This window comes from Acartia tonsa, chromosome 4, assembly GCF_053477335.1.
Source record: "Acartia tonsa isolate MP-2025a chromosome 4, ASM5347733v1, whole genome shotgun sequence".
Classification (NCBI taxonomy): domain Eukaryota; kingdom Metazoa; phylum Arthropoda; class Copepoda; order Calanoida; family Acartiidae; genus Acartia; species Acartia tonsa.
Genome location: NC_137263.1, coordinates 45,998,020 through 46,020,901, shown reverse-complemented (window position 1 = coordinate 46,020,901; position 22,882 = coordinate 45,998,020). Strand labels below are relative to the sequence as shown.

Genomic DNA, 22,882 nt, shown 5'->3' with positions numbered 1-22,882 from the left:
TCAAATGTTAAAAAATGATAACATAACCATAAAATTATTTCTTTTTTTTTGTTAGATGATATAAAAATGATTGATTATTGTCCTAAAAATTCTACGTTGTCTGGTATCGGATTTTCAAATATAAACAGATGTTTTTTGGACACCATTACAGGTTGGTTTTCATTAGCTTCACTTTTACTATGTATGCCACATCATTTGAAAGGGAGTGGTTTTCTAAGAAATGTTTGTTTTTCTTATTATACATGTATTTGAGAAGGTGTTGCAACGTTTGGTTCGTTTTAAACTTTAATTAATATTTTTGATAAACGTTTTAGTGTTGTTTGGTGTACATTTTTAAGAATCCTTTCATTATTATCAACGATAAACTTTACAAAAGTAGAAGACTCATGACGATGGGGGAATTTTATTGTCGCCTCGAATTTCGTATCATGGAAAGAAAGCGAAGTAGCGGATTTCGTCATATTTTCACAGTAGCTTTTGATAGGTCATATTAGGTTAGGTAAATTTTAATGATTGTCCCGCAGGGTTAGAGCCCCATGCATGGGCTAAAATAGGAGAAAAGCTACTGTGAAAATACGACGAATCCCGCTACTTCGTTTTCTTTCCATGATCCAGAATTTCTAATATATAATAAATAATAGAACTTCCTAGAATAATTTACGAGAGCTCATAAAATTTCTTTTAATGTTATTAACATAATTTTACTACCTACCTAGTTTTTTTTAACATATAACCAATAATTTTTGTTTATTCAATTTAAAATGAATATATAAAGTGCATATATAGGAGGAAAAAAAACACTTAAATATCTTTTTGACGAAAAAAATAGAATATTGTTTAAGCCTTTAATATTTCATTATTTGTTCAGATCCCTTCCTTCTTTTTGTATGTTTGGTGTTTGGTTTGCATCAGTTGAGATTATATAAAAGATATTCCACACCCATTGACCCTGAAAATATACCAAAATCATGCATGTTTCACTTTCAGGAATGGTCTTTCACTAAAATATTTTCATTTTTATAATGTTATTTGAGTATTCTTAGATATTTTATTATAATCTAGCTGTTTCAGCTTTGTGTGGTGGGATTGGAATTTTTAAGAACACTTATCTTTTCTAAAAAAATAATAAATATTGTGATGCTGAAAAGTTTAAAATCTTACTTTAATTAGATTCGGATCAAGACGCAATTATTAAGACGGTTTATTTTTGACAATTTAATAATAAACATCCAGACGAACATTCTACTTTTTTTCTTCTCGAAAAAACTTGTTTCGGCTTTTATAACTAAATGTTCATAATGGCCGACCGTGCAGTCCAGTCATTTGCAAACAAGTTACAGTAGTGTATAAAGTTGTTAAAATAAGATCTCCATTTGTCCCTCCAGCTTTACTTGATAGTTCTTACATATTACACTTTAAAAAAACCTTAAACTATTCTTAATATATTATAGATTTTTTTTAGAAGTATGGATTTCTTTAGACCAGCGTTGCGGAACCGTTTGATTTTGGTGCGGCTCCGGATCCGCGGAGCCGTCTGTGATGATGGCGGCTCTGGCTCCGGCTTTAACCTAAAATCAAGAAAAACTCGACATATTTTTTCCCCCACGTCTATTTTAGACTTTTGAAGGTTTTAAAAGTTCAATTTTTGATAAAAATGGACTTGAAAAACTTAAAAGGGGCATTTGCACATGACAAAACAGAGTTACCAAATTATAATTCATAAAAAATCTCTTTATTTATCTAGTCCGGAGCTGTTTTTTAACGAAAATTACGGCTCCAGCTCCGGCTCCAGCAAAATATGGCGGCTCCACGGCTCCCGGCTCCGCAACACTGCTTTAGACCAAAGAATTCTAGAGAAAGGTCTTATTCTTGCATGATTTATAAACTAATATTTTTTTTGTAAATGTGAATAGTTATTTATCGTATCGTATTATTGACAGCTTTCCGTGGATAGTAAAAAAATAGAAGATAGATCCCAACCTAACTGGTATCAATCTAATAATCTTTATTTTATTATTCATTAGTTTTTAATATGACTAGTGGCTGCGCCCCTAGCATCTAGGGGCTCTATAATCAAAGGGATATGGATGGGCAAAAAATAGCCTAAAATCACCTTAGGACCTTTAAGAAGCTTTATTGTAAAGGAGAACCATATCTGTTCGTTAGTTAGCGAGATCCTTCGCTACAGAGAGAAAAAAAGCTTATTACTTTATATAATAGGACTAGCGGCTTTGCCCCTAGCCTCTAGGGGCTTTTTTCCTCAAGAGGTAATTAAAAAAATTAAAAGAAAAATTTTTTTTTCTGGTGCTGCCAATTTTATGTGAAGTAGTTTCCCCATAAATTTTTTTTTTCGGGGGGAGGAATTTTCATTTTTGGGGGGTGTTAGGGGTGTCCCACCCTCCAAGAAAATAGCTTAAAACCACCACAGGACCAGTAGGTATTAGGGTGGATCGATATTGGAATTTCACATTAGTAGAGATTGGCAAGGATTACTGGGCAAATATAAAACCCTGTGAAACTTGAAAGAGGTTTTTTAATCCAAAAACGTACCCGCCCCCTTATAAAACCAAAAATTGAAATTCCTTCAAACGAAGGCATATTGCATATCAAAATGACTACATTGAAATGCTGATTACAGATCTGAAAACCATTTTGAAAAATATTGATTCAGTCTGAAATGATTTTCAAAAAAACCTACAAAAATATACAATTTTGACTAAATCAGCTGTTTTTAATGAGATCTTATTCGAACTAGGAGCAATATTTAATTTTCAAAACGGGTTTCAGATTCGTAATGAGCATTTCAAGGAATTTTTAATTTTTGGTTTTATAAGAGGGTGGGCTCTTTTTATACCCCCCGCGCGCCAGTTGTTTTTGGATTTCAAAAAAACCTTTCAAGTTTTACAGGGTTTTATATCGGCCCAGTAACCCAAGCCAATGTCTACTAATGTGAAAATCCAAAAAAGATTGCAAATCGACCCGCCCTAGTAGGTAATTATTCCCTGAAGAGAGCCCATTCGGTTTAGCGGTTACCGAGAACTTGAGCTCCATACGGACAGACATCAAGCTACTTTGTATTATAGATATGTTACAAGATTTTTCATTATGGTTTAGAACCGGCTCCAATTATACGGATATTTATCGGTTTCGAAGACATACTGTAAATAAGCTTAACATCTTTGTGTATTTTTACACAAAAATAGTTTGGAATACCCCCTATCCTTTTGTGAGTTTTATTCTAATCAACAAATAATTATAAAAATATTTTTAGAACTTGTATTCAATTAAGAAATCTTTTGCAAGGAGCAAAAATATATTTTTATAATCATTATCAAGTAGTTGTGAAAGATCATAATTTTTAGATAGTTTTACACCTCCTCATTCCAATATTGGCGTTGCTAAGATTTTTTCTTTTACTGGTACGTTACTTTTAATATGTCTATTATGTTTACATTAAAAGTCGTATTGATAATAAAGTTTTATAGATAAAAGAAATTGTTTTATTAAATGCTAATCTGTTCTTCTACTATGCAAAAAATTACAAAGTGGACTTTTCTTGGATTTTGATTTGAACGTAATTGTCTGGGAGGCTATGTTATGGCTTTTTCTTACTGAAATATGGGGTTTAGATTTTGAATTAAAATGGTAGGAAATACAAACTCTAGCAAATTTTAAAACTTTGTTTGAAAAAATGTAATAGGTACCTAACAAAAAAATATAAAGATTAATAATGATTTTCTTTTTTAGTATGGCTACAATGAAGAAATAGTTGGAGTAGAGATATTGAACTTGATCTGTGCAGGCGTGGCATGGCCTTTAGTTGGTAGGTTCTGTGTTGTGCGGCTTTAACTAACTAAGAACTAGCGGCTACGCCCTTGCTGACCTCTAGGGTCATTAGAAGGAAGGGAGAGGGAGTCGAACCTTATTTTTTTTTCCTAGAGATGATTTCTCTTAGATTTAGATTTGAAAACTTACTAAACGATAGATCAATTTGATTCTGCTTTTATGAGCTTTCAGTTCTGGGAATATTTTTATCTACTATTACTATAAAGATTTTTCATATTATATAAGAACCTAGCTTAGTTCTGGGAATATTTTTATCTACTATTACTATAAGGGTTTTACAGATTATTATGTTAAAGTCATCGCTCAAATCTTCTGGTGATAATTACGATTAACAAAGTATCAAAAATAAGTACCTAGCTTAGCATACACATTTCATTACAATATTTAGAGATATTTTTAATAATATTATTATTATATGAAATATACATATTCAGGTTGGTTAGCAGGATTAGAGAGAAGAGCTCAGCTTCCCGTGTCCGCCAGGAATGGTCATGGTCCTGTACTGCTTATTTTCTGGTCTCTGGCGTTTATGCAGGTCTAGTTTTTTTTTACAGTGGCTAAAAAAAGTAAATATATGAGAAAAAAAGGAAAAAATGTGTAAAACTCGATATAAAAAACATTGCTAACAAAAAGCTTATACATTATTGCTGAGTTACGTCTGATTTCCAAGAGTACTTATTGAAGCGATGCAGGAAGTGATAACCCTTCGGGGCACCTATTGAGTCTTACACAAGCTACCCAAATAATAATGGATAGAGTGTATTGCTGGAAATAGGTACTTATAAAGCGATTGGATGGGCTATATTTGTTTCTTTTTTAGTTATGAGTAAAACTTATAAACATCTTATTAGGTCAAAATTTTAAATATAAAAATAAACATGTATTTATGTTAAGGTGAATCTGCAACTTGCTAGTATCACACATGAGCTCTGGTGGGATACTCTAGACACGCATAATTACATTTCTATTCTACACTGTGCTCACTACATCACTGTTTATATCTTTACATCATTGGTTTTTCTTCTTGGCATCAAGGCTCCAGGTAGGTTAGTTATCCTATCCTATAATATAAAGTAGTAAGCTTTTTGTCTGTAGCGAAGGATCTCAATAACCGCTGTACCGATATGGTTCTTCTTTACAGTAATGCTTCTTTTAGGTCCAGGGAAGGTTTATTAGTATTTTGGGGAAGGGTATCTCCACTTTACCAAGAAAAAAATGATTTTACGCCCTCCGCGCCCCACACTCCATTTTCACCCTCAAACAATACTTTTTGCGCTTCGATTATTTTTTTTACATTTCACATAAAAAAATATGAGGGTATACAATGAAAATTAGTAGGGTACAATAAAATTTACTCCATTCCCCTCCCTATATGGATTTCCTATCCTCCCAAAATGAAAAGCTTGGACGTCCTTTTTCTTTTTTTAATCCTCCTCCCACAAATTCATGATTACATTTTATATTATGATGTATATTGTATATTTCTCAAAATAATAATTCCACATGTGTTTGTTTGTTTGTACATTCAACTATAATATCATAACGTTCTATAGAAATTGCTTTTGTTACAAAATTGTTAGACAACACTTGTCATTTTTTCATTTATTTAGATAGTTCTTTATTTGTTATAGCTATTTTTACATATTATTATTAAGTGATTAAATATTTTCTTTAGTAGTAATTCATATGCCTCTTGGAAAGTAAGGCAAATAGTTTTTACTTTATTTAAAAGAAACTATCATAAAATTTTGATACATTCATAAAAAGAAAGCATTTCTTATTATGAAATATTCTAACATTTTTTCTCTAAACAAAAAGCCTTCATTTGTTTATATTTAAAAAAAGTAAAACGTTGTGATAGTTTAAAGAGCAAGTGAAAGTTGAAACGTTTTTAGTTATAAAAAAAGTTTATTATTATTCATAAAATCTAATTTTTTAAGAAACGATAAAACTGGTAAACAAGGAGTAATCAATTTTAATTTAAACAGGTCTATCGCAACCTGATCAATATTTGAGAATGACTGGAGGTTGTCCTGCCGGAGGAGGGGGCGGAGGTCTCCTTCCCCAGGAGGCGCATAACAGGTCTCCATGGACGGATATCACAAAGAAAGTAAAAAGGTTGATGCCCTTCATGTGGCCAGGAAAGTCGAGGATTCTTCAACTACGAGTGGTGTTCTGCTTGATACTTCTAGCAGGTACGTCTACTTAAAATGTTATAAATGTTGATTTTTGTAAAACTGATTATCACAAATGAAATGTAGAAAATTTTAATTTGTTTAATCCGGAATAAAATAATCTTCTTTGAGTTTCGGAAAAGCTCGGAAAATTTTTATCTATACTTCAGGTGTTCGTGTGACAAATCTTTTTGTACCAATTCTGTACAAGGACATTGTTGATGCCCTGGTAGAAACAGAACTTCGCCCTTCCACCTGGCCATGGCAGTACGTCACCATATGGGCGGTCTTGAGGCTTCTGCAGGGCGGGGGCACAGGATCATCAGGCCTCCTCAATAACTGGCGCAGCTTGCTTTGGATCCGGGTACAACAGTACACTACTCTGGAGATTCAAACAAATCTTCTGGCACATGTACATAATCTCAGCTTAAGGTATGCTTTACTTTTTACATATTTTTAAAAAAACATACTGTCAAATTGTCAATAGAATTCAGTATTTATTCTTAAAATTACACATTTTAGATCATGAAAAGAAAACGAGAGTAGCGGATTTCATTGAATTTTCACAGTAGCTTTTGATGGTTTATTGTAGCTTAGGTAAATTTTAATTATTGCCCCACAGGGTTAGAGACCCCCTCAAGTGCAAGTAATGGGAGAAAAGCTACTGTGAAAATATGACGAAACCCGCTACTTCATTTTCTTTCCATGATCCCACATTTTTTTTATGTTAAATGCAAAAGTTCGAATTAAAATTCTAACCCTCTTCCAATATCAATACAGTGAAGAGTCCATTTCAGAGTCTGTGATTATCGTCTTTGTAATATCTAATTGAATACTCACACAGTCATAAGAATCAATTTTAGATGGCATCTTGGTCGGAAAACTGGCGAGTTAACACGAATAATGGATCGTGGTACTTCTGCAGTCAACAACTTGCTCCAGTATCTTATTTTCAACATTCTCCCCACCCTTATTGACATCATTATTGCTGTCATCTACTTTTGTCTCCAATTCAACGTCTACTTTGGCCTGATTGTCCTCATCACAATGGTGCTTTATCTCCTCTTTACATTCGCAATTACAGAATGGCGTACAAAATTTCGGCGCGAAATGAACGAGTTGGACAACAAGCAGCGAGCTCGGGGCGTAGACTCTCTGCTGAATGCTGAAACAGTCAAGTATTACTCCATGGAAGAATATGAGGTTCAACGGTACAAGGAGTTAATTCAGGATTGCCAGGCCATGGAATGGAAAAGCATGGCTACACTACAGTTTCTCAATTTAATTCAAAGTTTGATCATTAATAATGGTTTGTTTGGAGTTTCCCTGTACTGTGCGTATCTTGTGACAAACAAAGAGTTGACTGTTGGTGACTTCACTCTGGTTGGAACCTATTTCATGCAGCTGATGAGTCCCCTCAATTTTATTGGAACTGTTTACAGAATGATCCAAGAAAGTTTTATTAACATGGAGAATATGTTTGAGCTTCTTGATGAGAAGATTGAAATCCAGGTAAACAATTGCAACGGAAATACCCTATTATTTGCTAATGCTTAAATTCGATTATGTCGAATTTTGGTTTCTACGTCAAAGTTATAAAGATAACCATATGTTTTCAGCTAGTAGAATGATTTTTGAATTTTTAAAGTTAAATATCTATTTAATTACATTTGATTTTACACAATATTTATTACAAATATAAATATAGTACATGCAGCTGTGCCCCTAGAGGCCGCTAGGGGCACATGAGGTGTGGGAGGGCAGGGGGGAGGTCAGGGAGTCGATCCCCGCCAATTTTATGTTTTATTTTTGAAAAAAAAAAAAAATCGTGGGGGAGGGTAATATCTTTCTAGGGGTGATTTTTATTGGAAGGGTGGTGGTACACCACCCACAAATTTAGTTATCAACCTTCCATGGACCCATTAGAAGCTACATTGTAAACGAAAACCATATCCAGACTGGCCAGAGTGTACGTTTTGTACGTTACGCATCGAATCTGAGTACGTTCTGGACGTTATATTGAGATGTGTACGTAACGTATTTTATATTTTGTATTTTTGTACGTTTTAGGTTTTTTTTTAAAGAATAAGAATCAAATATTAGTAGAAAAGTAATTTGTATGTTTTGTACGAATTTTTTTGCAAAGCAATAGGTGTATTATATCAAATAAATTAAATAATATCTTCAATTTTCATAGAACAAAAATATGTAGGTAAATTATGCATATATGTTATTAGAACTTACAGTTTAAATTTATAGATTTGAAATATATGTCCTATAGATTTAGTTTAAACTATTGAACAGAAAGAGATATGCAGTTGACTAAATTCAAGTTTAAATGCATTTCATGCAACTACCCCTTTAATAGATTTTACGATAATTTTTTTTCAAATTCTTTATATACTTGGGTAAATTTTTTGAGATATCATATGGTGCTCAGTTTAGGATTAAGACGTCTTATTTTTGGTATCTTCAGTTTTTAAAGAATAAGAATCAAATATATGTATAAAAGTATTTGTATATTTATTTGTATTTGTACAAAAAGTATTACAAAAATAGTATATTATCTATAATACAAAGTAGAATGGTGTTTGTCCGTCTGTATATCAGAAGCTTAATACCTATCTCATTAACCACTGAACCTATTGGGCTCTACTCTTTATGGAATATACCTAATAGTCCTGTGATGGTGTTTTGCTATTTTCTTTTGGGGAGGGACACTTAAAGCTTTTTACTTTCTACTAGGATTAGAGGCTTCGCCCCTAGCCTCTAGAGGCTTCGTCCCCTCTTTTATAGAATCGTTTGTTGGAAATTTGTCCAAAAAATATAAAAAAAGATTGTGATTATTTTTTTTCATTTAGGCTTCGCCCCAGGGTGCGGTGGGGGTTCCCCCACCCCGCTGATTTGTATTAGTTTACAAAAATAAATTGAGGGGTGGTTGATTTTTTTGGGGGGGGGGGGTGGGTTTCCCACACTTTAAGAAAATAGCCTAAAACTACCACAGGACCAGTAGATATATTCCCTGAAGATTAGAACCCAATCTGTTCAGCGGTTACCAAGATCGTAAGCTTTAGACAGACAGGCATTGATTTACTTTTATTTAGTATTTACTTGTATTAAAGACTAGTATTTTCTGAGATCTTTAGCAATAGACAAAATAACCCTATATCCTTATTATATGTATATCCTATAAATCCTTTTTTCTGTAGCGAAGAATCTCGTTAACTGCTGAACCGACATGATCTTTGTGAGGTTGTAGGCTATTTTCTCTGTCCTTCCATATCCCTTCAAGAACCTGTATTCAAAATGGTAGAAAAATAGCCTAAAACCATCTCGGTAACTGTGTGAAGTAGTTATGAAAATCTTAAGCATCAGACAAAAAACTTACTACTTTATTTAATAGAATATACTTAGTACGTAATAACAGGATGTATGTCTCTCTGTCAGTTTATTTTTACCGAAGGTTCTCGCTAACCGCTAAACCGACATGGTTCTCCTTTACAGGGTAGCTTCTCATAGGTCCTGGGAGAGGGTACAACCACCCTCCCAAGAGAAATTACTCTTAGAAAAAAATCACCACTCTTCCCCTATTTTTTCTTTCTTTTTAAAATTGAAATTAGAAATGGGGGTGTCTACTCCCCCCTCCCTCAATAAAAAAATTATTAGCGAAGCTACTCTATAATCACTTTGTCAGTCCGTTATGCTATCGGAGAAACGTGATTTTCTCGGCTCCTGTTTTTAGATTGAATAAGTTCACATTCTACATATTTTCAGTCAGATTTGCCTTTTGGTTGGGGTGCTAGATCTATTCCTAGATTTTCTTTTTTTCATGGTTTTCTCGACTTCTATTCAAGATAGACGGCTGAAATTTTCAGGGAATAAATAAATTCACATTCTACATATTTTCAAAAAGTTTCTTTAAGGTTTGTCTATTTGTTGCAGTGCTAGATCGATTCCTAGATGTATAGGTTTTTGTGATTTTCTCTACTCATATTCTTGATAGAGGGTTTTAATTTTCAGGGATTGTATTAGTTTTCATTATTTTTCATTATTTTTTTTGTGTACGTTATGTACGTTTTTTATTTTCAAAATTGGCTGGCCAGTCTACATATCGGTTCTGCGTTAAGCGATTTCCTTTGGTACAGACACAGAATTAGATATCATCCCCTTACTTAGGATTAATGTTAAACTTTCAAATACAATTGTAGGATAAACCCGACGCTATCACCTATAAACAGAACAACCATCCTCCTGAGCTACAATTTCAAGACGTCAGCTTTCATTACACAGAATGCAGACCTATTCTGGAGAACCTGTCATTTGTGATACCACCAGGATCCAGTGTGGCTGTGGTGGGTGCCAGCGGTAATGGCAAGTCAACTCTGGCAAAGATTCTGTTCCGTCTGTTTGATCCTGTGAAGGGTGCCGTTCTTATTAATGGTAGAGATATTAGAGATTACACTCAGAAATCATACAGGAATTTGTTTTAACTTGCAAAAATTTCTTTTAACTTACATTTTAACTCAGTTTAGTATATTTATTTAGGTTTTAGGACTTTAAGATAAAATCTTTAAATCGTAAGTTCCATGAAATGCCGTAGATTTTATTATACAAAATATTTGTTGTATTAAAATTCATGTAGATCATAGGTATTAATTGCATAAAAGTTTAGAGTTTATATGGAGATACAGATACTATTGGGGACATGTACTAGAACATTTTAAAGGTTGAAGGCCATATCTCAACCAGGAAGGAAAAGGGGGTTCAGTACTCATGGCCTTTAAACTTTAGAATGTTCTAGTACATGTCCCTAATAGTATATGTATCAAGTTTTCTTGCAAAGGGTAGAAAATTTTAGCACTAGAAAAATGCGCTAAAACACCAAAGTTTTGAATTTTTGATTTTACTGTACTTTTTAAATAAAACCTGAAATATTTTTTTGATGTTCTATTAATTGTTATAAAAAACGAAGAAAATAAGCCATTAACCATTAAATTCTGATAACTATAAGTAGGGTAAAATTGCTTTCAAAAAAGTTCTCATAAGAAAACACTGTATTTTTATTTAAAGATAAACTACACGATATTTCGAATTTGTAATTAAAACAAAACTATTATGTTAGAGGGAACATAGGAGTGGTGCCTCAGGACACTGTCCTCTTCAATGAAAGTATAATGTACAATCTTTCTTACGGAAAAATTGGTGTCACACAGGCATTTATGTCAATTCATTTTGTAAATAGAAGATGAAGTGAATAAAAACAATGATTACCTATAACATCCATGTACAGAAAAGTAAAGAAATGAAACCAATTTCCTCAGTCATGGGCAGACACACAGACGGACAAAATGTGTTCTAGTATATTGGCTCTTTCTAATAATATGTAAATAAATACTGTAACCTTTGTAATGGACTAAAATACGATCTCACCTCCCCCCCCCCCCCCCCTCCTTTACTCAATCCCCTTCCTTTTTACTGGTTAAACGGCCTGGCCATTAATTGCAAGGGAAAATTGCATTAAATTGACGACAATTTTTCCCCTGTCATAATATCCACGTTTATTCTACATTTATTGCTGTACATAAATGCAGCAGTTTGACTATAAGCAGTCTTTAAAAGGTAAAAAATATACCTTCCTTCGTAAATCGGGCTTAATAAAAAAGTTTAAACTTACCAAAAAATGCATAAATGCTACCAGGCTGAAATAGAAAACGCGGCCAAGATGGCTGACATACATGATACAATCCTTGACTTCCCAGACGGATACAAGACTGTCGTGGGAGAGAGAGGCCTAAAGCTGTCTGGAGGGGAGAAGCAAAGGGTGGCTATAGCAAGAGCGCTCATAAAGAATCCAAATATTATTATTTTTGACGAGGCCACCTCGTCACTGGATACCAAAACTGAGCTTCACATCCAGAATGCTATTGAAAGTGCTTCTAAACAGAGAACTGTGTTAATGATAGCTCACAGGTAAAGTTATATTTTTTAAGAAGTCCTAGCCTGCAAATCATATCTTGTTGTTGGCCTAATTAGTCACAAACACAAAACTGAGAACTAATGAATAGGCAAAGCGAATTTTCAGATTATGGTTAATCAAAAAGAAAATCTAATAGAAAAAAAGACTTTTACACTTTCTCCTATTTTATTGATTGATTCTGTTAAATTAACAATTTTCCAAGGGTTTTATGCATTGACTATTTAAAATTATAAGTTAGAAATTAGTGGACCAACACCAAATTCTAAGGTCATTATTCTGGCTAAACTTTAAATGCAGCTAGCTCCCAAAGGGCTGATAGCACAGTCTCTGTACTGTACTGTACACGTATCATTAAAACCGGAATTGAAATATCTAGAAGAAACAATAAAGAAATAAAAAACTAAAAATTCACATGAATGGCACAGTAAATAAAGACGCGCAAAATTTTTTTTGCGCGTTTTTAGGTAGGTACTTTGTTTGCAGTGCATTTCTAGGCATATTTTGTAATTGATTATTATAGATTTCTAAATCTTGAAAAATAACTAAAGCTCACCAGTAAACAAGAAATTAACGTCTTAAAACTTTTTTTCAGATTGAGCACTGTGATGAACTGTGATCAAATCCTTGTATTGGACGAGGGAAGAATAGCTGAGCGGGGGACTCATGATGAGTTACTACAACTAGATGGAAAGTATGCCAACCTATGGAATATTCAGGTAAAAGTTAGAATTTCTCAATAGAAGATATATTGATTCATAATTCAGCCTTTCATTTGATGACGAAACTTTTCTAAAGGTTTAAATTCGATCAATCCTTTAGGTTCTAAAAGGTTTAATGGCAACGATTTATATGTAGACCAGCGTATCTGTAAAAAATCAATTTTAGTAAATTATTAGGTAGTTTAAATGGATTTCACACTCAGTCTACATTATTATAAAAAAGAAACATTTGGTTTTATGTTTTTTTTGTTGCATTACTTATTATTAAAGAAAGTCACGTAAAATCTTAGTTAAATTGATTACAGACGCAAGCATAGAAATGAGATGAGGGGATGTCAACCTTTTTAGGGTTAATAGAATAGGAAGGCAGTTTCATTAAAATTTTTAAGTCACTCCCACACTTACCGCAGGCTTCTAATCTCACTTGATTACTTGTTTTTCACATATGTGTATGATTTTTTAGATAGCAGCTGTCAATTCTAAAGAATCTCACACTGAAGAAAATAAGCCTGGTGATGAAGGGGGCAAAGTATCAACACAAAAAGTATGTAATGGTGCCGCCTCTAATATCCATGTCAACCCTGACGCAAATGTACAACAATCAAACAATGTTCTTGCCAATGCAACTGAGAATTCTCACGTTGAAAATACTGAAAATGAGCTTGATATAAATAAACAGTGTATTTTAACTGATAAAATCAATGAACGAGATGATATTACAGAATCCAATGAAACACTAGAAAAAGAAAATGAAGAAAGGGCTCCAGTTACCACTAAGGAGAATATGGATGATACTAATACCGAAGATCATGACGAAATAAGTGAGGATACAAAATTGTTAAGTTCTTCACCAAAAGCCTGTGTTACCAAATCCGCAAAGTGAAAACATAAGCATTTTAGTTTTAGTGTATAAATTTGGTTCAATTCAAACTTTTAAAATGTACAATTGGGAAGTTTCTCGAATGGTCATGGTAACTGGTTACTCTGTAACAACGAAGCTATTTGCATCAAACTAGTAGTTAACTTTCTCTAGTAGAAAAAAAAATCGCCGAAAGTACAGTAAATCCATTTTTCTGGGGAAGCGTCGATTCAACCAGTTCACTTTACAAATTTTCATATATCTTTGAACCTAGACAATGTTAATTCCAATTGTTGGATATAATCGAGCTCCCAATAGCTTTATTAGTTCCGGATTAACCAATCCATTCATTATGGTGAAACTTAAAAATTGTACATACAAAATGCATTTTTTTGGGAAATATCTTATTTGCATCAAATAAAAGATATTCCATTCTTTAAATTCCCTCGAGTTTCATGAAAGGAGGCCATATGATATGTGTGCTTTAGATTTTCAATTCGTTTCATTTAAATATTTATACCATGCTGTGAAAAAAGTCTGTAATCGTCCATTATGTGATTAGTGATCCCTGTACGAGTACGTCGATTGTGTTAATTTTGAGAGTGGCAATGTTTATTCCAATATATCATATCTGCTGGATTAGAACCGGATCTTAGCTATACTAAAAAATTCATGTATAGCATCGTGTTACAGATAATTTTCCATAAATATTTAAATAAAAATCATAAAATTACTACCAGTTTTGTCAGCCTGGGCCTTCAGACCCTCGGGGCTAACAGAACTGGTTTTAATCTTATAATTTTTCATTTAAATATCTGCGTAATGCAGACTATAATACGATGCGATTATGAACTTTAACTAGGTATATCATAATTATAAAGAAATATGACCAAAAACACAGACGGGTCGTTTTGTTACCATTTTTAGTAAATTTACATATAAACTGTAGAATACTCCCGTTGACTAGGTATAATACATATGTAAAATAGAAAAAAATATTGTTGTACCTTTATAATATAAAGCAAATCTTTTATTTCAGAGAAAATGATCAGCGGCTGTCTAAAAGTTTCACTCCCTCATAGAACAGTTCTTCAATTGTTAAAACATCAAAAGTTCAATAAAAAACATTGTAACCGAAAAAGTTTTCATGTTATAAAACAGACGTGTATTTTGTGATGATTTTAAAGAAAGAAAATTTTTCTTTCGAGAAATGTAACCGAAAATTAATAAAGTTAAAATTAGGTAAAACGAAGTAAAATATTTATTCATTAAAGAGATTATTCTATATAGTTATGAACAATGAGTAGGAGCAGACGTAGCTCATGCAGCAGCAGCTGTTCAAGTTCACATTCACACACAAGTGGATGCCCTAGCTTAACAGCTAGAGAGAAGTCTACAGGCAGCTCTGGATGGTGGAAGAAACTGTCTGCCCTGATGCCCTATATGTGGCCGAATGATCGTATGCTTCAGTTTAGACTATTTGTTTGTATTGTTTTACTTGCAGGTACAAATTAGTTTTTGATCACTATAAAATTTACAGGGGCGTTATTCTGCAGGGAATCCCCTGCTAAATGGGGTTGGGAGGGGGGAAAATGAAGAAATGAAAAATCCTGAAAACATTTTTTGCATTGTTAACGAGGTTAGCATCGTATTACATTCCTCGAATAGGTATTAAAATAAAGATAATAAAATTGTTACCTATCAGTTTTGTTAGCCCGGGCCTAACAAAACTTGAACTGATTTTAATCTTATAATTTTTAATTTAAATTATTCAACGATTCTTTTCCAATAAAGAAAAAAAAAATTTTCTCGGCTGCTACTTGAGATAAAATACATCTATATTAGGCGTGAGAGTTATCAATGTGTTCGTGCCAATCTACTTCAAGATGATCGTGGATGAACTGATGGATGGTAACTTCTGGCCCTGGCAGTCCATCCTCATCTGGGGGGTACTGAGGCTTCTACAGGGTGGTGGAAGTTGGTCCATGGGAATCCTTAACAACCTCAGGTAAAAGAAATAAATTTTTTTTTTTTTAAATACTATTTGCCCATAATAATTAAACTCTAATTTATTGGTATGCTCTCGACCAAAAGCTTGAGCAAAACAAAAGCCTTTTTAAAGGAAAGATGATATCAATTCTTTCTTAGAATTTTTTTATCTCTTGTATAAGGAATGGTTTTATTAGGTCTTCTATACCTGATCCCCTTGCAACTAGCCTAAAACATGCCCTATACTAATACCAAACAAAATTGTGGAACAATCAGTCTTACTGTTAAGGAGATCTTGATTGACATACAATTACACTTAAAACTTACCACTTAATAGTACAGTTTGAAAAGAATTCTATGAAATACGTCCTTACCTATGTAATGTATGTATGTAGAGATATTACGTCCAATAAAGACGTCATTAAGACAAACTTGGTCACTAATTGTTAACAACAAATAATCATTTTAAAAGATAAAACTTTTTTATGAGCCTAAAAATAACTAATTGATCTATTTTTAGACACAAGAGACGAGCGTAAATTTATACTTTGCGCAATTACTGTATGTCGTAAAAAGAATTTATTTACAATAATTGATATGAGGTGGTCAGTTTTAAATATGACGTTAGTAAGACAATTATCGCCAGAAAAAACATTCAATCGCTAGAAAGGACATACAATGGTTTCGGCCTTAGCTTCTAGGGTCTTCGCCCTGAAGAAAGGGAATAATAATTTTCGTTTTTTGATAATTTTTTTTGTAGGGATAATTTACAAGGGAAGGGTGACATACTCCTCCCATGAATAGCCTGAAACATACCTTGAATGGACTAATATGAAGCTTAAATTGATATTTCTATTACAAAGGGGACAAAAGAGACGAGTATTTGAGGAGGGGGAATTTCATAAATCTCTAAAGAAGTTTTCTTAGTCAATTCAAATTGTTCATGTTTTGTTTTGTTTTATTTTATAAATCTTAAAAACAGCGAGCCGTAATCGATAGTACCTTATAACTACTTCTTAGAATTTATTAGCTGCTGCATCCGTAGCCTCTAGAGGCATTATTTAATTTTAAAGATAGAAAGACTACCCCTCCGGGACCGTTATATAGCTTACCTGAAATAGATAATTCAATCTGTTAAGTGGTGCAACGTCTTAATGGACAAACGAATAAAGAAAAACTTAACAAATCTCTGTTTTAGGTTGTTTCTGTGGATTCGAGTCCAACAGTATAACAGTTATGCTCTACAAACACATCTACTCAAACATATTCAAACATTAAGTCTCAGGTATTCAAAGTAAACTAATAATAGTTATTTATCGCATCGTATTTTAAACAGCTTTTCGCTGATATAAAGTGTACAAATATAAGATTAAAACTTGTTTTGTTAACCCTGAGATCCCTAACACTGCGGCACTACCCGAGAGGGTTTTTTGAGAAAATGGAGAATAAACAACAACCTCCTCCCCCCGCCCACCCATTCATTCCCTTTGCCCCCACCTCCCTTTTCCTTCATTGCATTTACGAACGCGGCATTCTTTTTATAAAAACCCACCTCCCACACTTATTAAATTTAACCAACCAATGAATTTTTTATCCAATCTTAACCAGACAAATGCCATCTAGCTAAAAAAGATGCGTAGATTTCATTTCTGGCAACCAGAAAATCCGCAGAAATCGAATTAACGAGATCCAAAAAAGTTTCATTAAAAAAAACCTTACACCAAAAAGAACAAACAATAAATATAACGACGACTTAGTTTCTTTTTCCTGTTTAATACGAATTTTTTAAACTAATTTTTAGGCATGCATGTATTTTATAATATTCTTTTCTGAGAAACATAAAAAGGATTTTTAACATGAACAAAACGCTACTTTTAGTTCTAATGAAAGATACTCTTTTTTTCTTGTAATAAAATTACTTTTGTACATTAAAAAAACCCGCATTGTCTCTATTTTATATTTAAACATGCATGTCGTAATGATTAAAAAATCCAGCCATTTGATATACCTAGAAAGAAAAAAAAGAATATTTTCTCCCTGTGGGCAAAATAAATTTTTAATTATAAGGGTGAAAAAAAGGTTTTTGAAAATTATAGTGAATTATTAAAAAGTGAGGTGACATAGTAATATAAAAATAATCGGGTGTAGTCCTTTTCGTAACATCGCACCTTATAGGGCGATTCTTTGTATTTAAAACAGTAGCTTATCTCCTATTTAAAGTCCTTGCGGGGGGGGGGGCTCTAACCCTATAAAAGCCATTTTAAAAATGCGACGAATCACCCCTTATGGGGCCATGTTACGAAAGGGACGATTCCCAAATAATTAAATATGTTTTTTTTTGTGGGACAGTCATTCATTTAGTAGCGAAGCATTGTTATGAAAATTAAATGCCTTTAATTTTTTTCAGCAGCTTATTTGTAATGGCTCCAATACTGTATACTATGTCTGTATGTTTATTAGCTCTCTCCAATTCTTCTTCTTGGTATTAAATCTTGTTAGATAAACTTTTTTTCTGTACTGAGAATTTTTAATTTTTGATTACTTTGTTTCCAAGTGACATAAAACAGGCCTTTAATTACTGATTCAAACTGTGTCTTATTTATGCATTATTTTTTTCACTTTGGGACACCCTAAAAAGGTTAAAAATGAAAATACTTTGTTTTGTCAGGTATGTCCAAGGGTGTCTTTATTGTTTACCCCCCTCCCCACATACACACACCCAAAACGCATTTGGGGATGTCACAGGCACCATGTATATTTAAGAAGAAAAAAATGTTATTTTACTCATCTCCCCCCCCCCCCCCCTCAACCAAAAAATTTACCAACAACCATTTTGGTGGAAGTATTTACCCTCCCTTCCCCAAATAAAATAGGATTTTAAAGTATTTCATCTTTTTATCTCCCCCACCCAAATAAAAAAGCTTTGATGTCCATGATCATGGCTCTGAATACAATATAGTTCCACCTGATAAAAACAAGATTTCTATTATAAAATTTACATAAAAATAAACATTGTATGAAAAAGATAAAATAAGAAAATGACAGCTGTTTTAAATTTTTTAGTAAAAAAGGACCTACAAACAAAGGTTATCAAATAAAAGGGTGAAGGAAGCGAAAATTGACTTTCACTCACTTATAGTCGGAAATTCATTATCAAACAGAGGGCATGCACAAAAATTTTAAGCCTTTTAGCTCTAATAGGAAGTGAGATAATAGGGGGGGGAGAGGCATTGAACGCCCCCCCCCCCTCCCCCTGGCCGATAAAGGTGCGGCCAACTGTTAAGGGTTAAGCTTTGGAAGGGGTCTGACTGTTTAGGTTAAAATAATTTCAATTTATTTATCTCTAGGGGCTCTGTTTTCTGAAGGGTTATGAAGGGAACGTAAAATAGCTTAAACCCATACCGGGACCAATGTAAAGTTTCCCTAAAATGGAGAACTCAATCAGTTTAGCAGTATCAAACCTTAAGATACTGACAAAATATCTTACTAAGTTTATATAATAGGATAGGCCCAACAAGTGTTATTTATAATTTTAAATTCTATCAGTCTAATAATAAAAGCGGAAAGAGTTTATAAAGACGACACAAAAACATTTATAAAAATTACTTATTTTTTTCTTTTTTTAGATTCTTTAATGATTTTAACGTTTTTATTATGTAAATGAATAAAGTTTTATTCAAACTTAAAGGATTTAATCTTTTTCTTTGAAATTTATATGTCTAAACAGTAAAAATATGAAGTTCTTTATTACGAAATCTCAAATCATTAGATTTTAATTAAGTTTATTTATAAAAATAAAGAATAAATTTGGCAAAAAATATAGCTACAAAAAGGATTACTGCTTTATAAAACTACCTTGATTGTAGAATTGCATTGATTTTGTTTAATAACTGTAAAAAATGAGTTTTTACGTGATGCGTTGCTTATAATCAAACCTAAAAGTGCATTTTATTCAATGATAGAGTGAAAAAAACATATACCTTGTTTTATAGTTTTTTTTCTCTCTCTTTTTATTCATTTATATAATATGTATATTAAGAATAAAAAGTATTTATTTCTTTAAATATTCATACTTTGCTAAAATGCCCTAGTAATTTTTTGCAATATATTCGCTCTAAAAAGGATTCAGTATCTGACTTTTGCATTTAAAATGATAGATTTTATACCAATTATTATGTTTACTGCAGAAAAAAATTATTTTTGTGTTTATATGCAATTTTCTATAATAAAATGTGAGAAATGCCTTTTTTCACACGTAGGGCGAAAAAAATAACACTGAAAATAAAATGTCTGTCTTAAACATGTCCTAAACTCATAGATAAAAACTTTCATAAGAACATTTATTTCAAAATATGTCCTTTAAGGCATGAAATTAATTTTGCAAATTAACATTGCAAATGTTTGCAAATAACTTTTGAAAATGGTTTCTGCGGATTTTCTAATTTACATAGGTGTTTTCTGCACATTTTCCCCTTTCCAAAAATACCTTCCTCGTTAAGATTGGCTTCAAGAAAGTATTTACTTTCCAAAAATGATATGTGCTCCGGAACCCAATAATCTAACCTATTCTAACCATAAGCAATATTGAAACAAATAAAAATAACTACCTACCCTCCCTCCTATTTCCAAAATAAGGGGGAGGGGGTTCGGTGTTCAAGATGGCTGCGCCTTGATTATCCTTTCCGTGAAACTCTGGATAAAGATAAATATTTTATTTTTCAGGTGGCATCAAACCAGTCAGATAGGCCGGACAACCCGTGTCATGGACAGGGGAGTTAAAGCTGTCAACAGCCTTGTCGAGTATATTGTTTTCAGCATCACACCCACCATTGTCGATATCATTACAGGAACAGTACTTCAATATTTCTTGTGAGAATTGACCATAAAAAAATCATAGGATTATTAAGGTATACCTCTTGAGGTTTTCTCCCCCGCCCCACACATGCATTCTTTTTCCGGCCTATCATTTAAAAAATAGCATAGGATTATTAAGGTATACCTTTTGCGGTTTTCTCCCCCCCCCCTCCCCCACCCCACACATGCATTCTTTTTCCGGCATATCTCTTACAGGTTTTTAATTAGTTTTTGTGGGTAATAGGCTTATTATACGGAATTTTAAACATTAATGATAATATTCATATAAAAGTTACATCTATATTTTGGTCCTCCTTCGTGTACAATGGACGTGAAATGTTTACACAATGTGTGGCGTTAGAATCTTTTCTCTCATTTGTAAAACAACGCGATTGGGTAAAGTGAAATATCAATATATTCTTCATTGACTCCTTGAAGTCCTATGCCGGACTTTTTAAGATTCAGTTGATTTTGCCCCCTAAATGAAAATTGAAATATTGCTCTGTTTAACAGCCGTGGTCTACTTTGTTCTCACCTTCAATCTTTACTTCGGCCTCATAATGTTGGTATCGATGATATTCTACTTTGTCTGCACTTGGCTCATTACCAACTGGAGAAATCATTATAGAAGGTAGGCTTCATTCCTATGGTATAAAGTAGTAAGGTTTTTTTTTGTCTGATGCTTAAGTTTTCAATAACCACTCAACCGATAGAGTTCTCTTTTATTCATAGAAAATTTCACTAAGGTTGCAGGCTGTTCTTAAGCTAATTTTTATATAAAAGCCCTGGGATGGTTTTAGGCTATTTTTTATCTCCTTTTTTCCCTCTGAATAACACGTTCTTTCAATCGTTGGATTGAAACTTTGGGTACTTTTACTAAATATTATTAGTTGGTTAGAGTAAACGGTGTCCAATCTTTTATAGCATTAATTTACATCGTAATCTAAAGAGAAGGGGCAATTTTGTGTATTGGGGATGTACATCAATTTCTCAAATAATGTCACACCCCTAAAGATTCCTTGTAAATCACAATTTATGTTATTCATATATGTATGTTAAACATTCTTGTATTAGGTTTTCTATAACGAAGCATTTCTATGATTAGGGTAGGTCCGTCCGTCCCGGTTAGTTCTTTTAATTAATTTAGAATTGTCCTATCGACAATGTGTAATGTTCGTTTGTCTTTCAGTTTCAAAGCTTCACTTTTATGGATGTTGTCATCCTTGTTTTATATTGAATAAACTCGCACATTGTTCATATAATTTAAATTACCTTGTATGACGTATTTTGGTTTAATTTGGAGGGAACTGGTTTCTATCTCAATTTCTTCACAGTCTAACAAAAAGGGGGGAGGGGGTATTTTCACAAACTGTCTATTTTACAAATGTCATCTAAAAACTCATAAAATTGAGATTTTATCGAGATTACTTATTATGTGTGTTTTACCAAATTAGACAAAAATACCTATCTATAAAACAAAGTAGAACGATGTCTGTCCGTCCGTCCAACTGAAGCTTTAGATCTCGGTAACCGCTGAACCGATTGGGCCCTACACTCAAGTGTATATAGACACTGGTACGTCCTGCATTGGTTTTAAGCTATTTTGTTTAAAACAAAACAAAAAAATTATCTAGCTGGGCAAAACAAGTTTTTTGAGACTCTAAAAATCACTTTATTAGAGAATAAAAACAATGTATTATAATAAATAAGCACTGTTTTTTTTAATGTAACATGTTTAAGATTCTCTGACGTAAATCATAATCAAAGGGGTAGTTGCACGAAATGCATTTAAACTTTAATTTAGTGAACTGCATATTTTTTCTTGTGTAATGGTTTAAACTACATTTATAGGGCATATATTTGAAAGAATTTTAATTTTCTACCATTTTGTATAAAAATATCAAGACTTGAAAATAGCATTCTTGTGATTTATGCAATTTATAAAGCTGGCTTATTTTCACAAAAACAGTATGACGACTAATCTAATTTAATTATGTCTAATTGTTTGATATTTATTGTACTACAAAATGATATATGTTTGATTGAATATTTGTAACTTATGCTTGCAATAATTTTCTAAAATACACTTCATGCAACTATCCCTTTAAGTCATTCATAAACAAATAGGGAGGGGAGAGTTTTGTCGCTATGACTAATTTTTTGCTTAATATGCCTAGTTACTAGGGTCTTAGAAAATGCCTACCACATAGTTTTAATATGCTCTGAACTCTTAAATAAGACGTTCTTAATAATCTAAGAAAACGTTGATTGTCATTAGAGATATAATATAAATGCTTTAAATGTCATAATTAATATTATAAAAAAAAACAGGGAAGCTCTGAAACAGTAGATTAAACAAATATTAACACTTGTAGAGTGTCAGAATTGAATAAGAAGATTGTAAATATATAAGTCTAAACAAAGTTGTCAGTAAATTTGTTGTAAAACTGCTTAAATAGAGGAT

The 22,882-nt window shown here is 32.7% G+C and overlaps 2 protein-coding genes across 3 annotated transcripts in view; both read left to right on the top strand.

The window, feature by feature from the left end:
• Positions 1-24: 24 nt before the first annotated feature.
• Positions 25-14,585, top strand: Hmt-1 (ABC transporter ATP-binding protein/permease Hmt-1). Of its 2 annotated transcripts, XM_080158519.1 has the most exons (14): positions 25-151; positions 869-987; positions 3,363-3,419; positions 3,748-3,823; positions 4,281-4,381; positions 4,741-4,888; positions 5,835-6,041; positions 6,191-6,452; positions 6,884-7,532; positions 10,229-10,497; positions 11,143-11,233; positions 11,719-11,990; positions 12,590-12,713; positions 13,180-14,585. In XM_080158519.1, exons 1-14 carry the CDS (start codon positions 67-69, stop codon positions 13,597-13,599), a joined length of 2,880 nt encoding a protein of 959 aa, XP_080014645.1. In that variant the 5' UTR covers positions 25-66; the 3' UTR covers positions 13,600-14,585. The 2 variants fall into 2 exon arrangements, with proteins under 2 accessions (XP_080014645.1, XP_080014646.1); XM_080158520.1 differs by lacking the exons at positions 869-987; positions 3,363-3,419 and having other exon boundaries at positions 54-151.
• Positions 14,586-14,735: 150 nt separating this feature from the next.
• Positions 14,736-22,882, top strand: part of LOC145317435 (ATP-binding cassette sub-family B member 6-like) — a 40,227-nt gene continuing 32,080 nt past the window's right edge. The window contains exons 1-5 of the mRNA XM_080158528.1: positions 14,736-15,079; positions 15,421-15,583; positions 16,763-16,849; positions 20,287-20,411; positions 20,932-21,049. Of these exons, the coding sequence (XP_080014654.1) occupies positions 14,875-15,079; positions 15,421-15,583; positions 16,763-16,849; positions 20,287-20,411; positions 20,932-21,049 (698 nt within the window). The 5' untranslated portion in view covers positions 14,736-14,874. The remainder of the gene's footprint in view (positions 15,080-15,420; positions 15,584-16,762; positions 16,850-20,286; positions 20,412-20,931; positions 21,050-22,882) is intronic.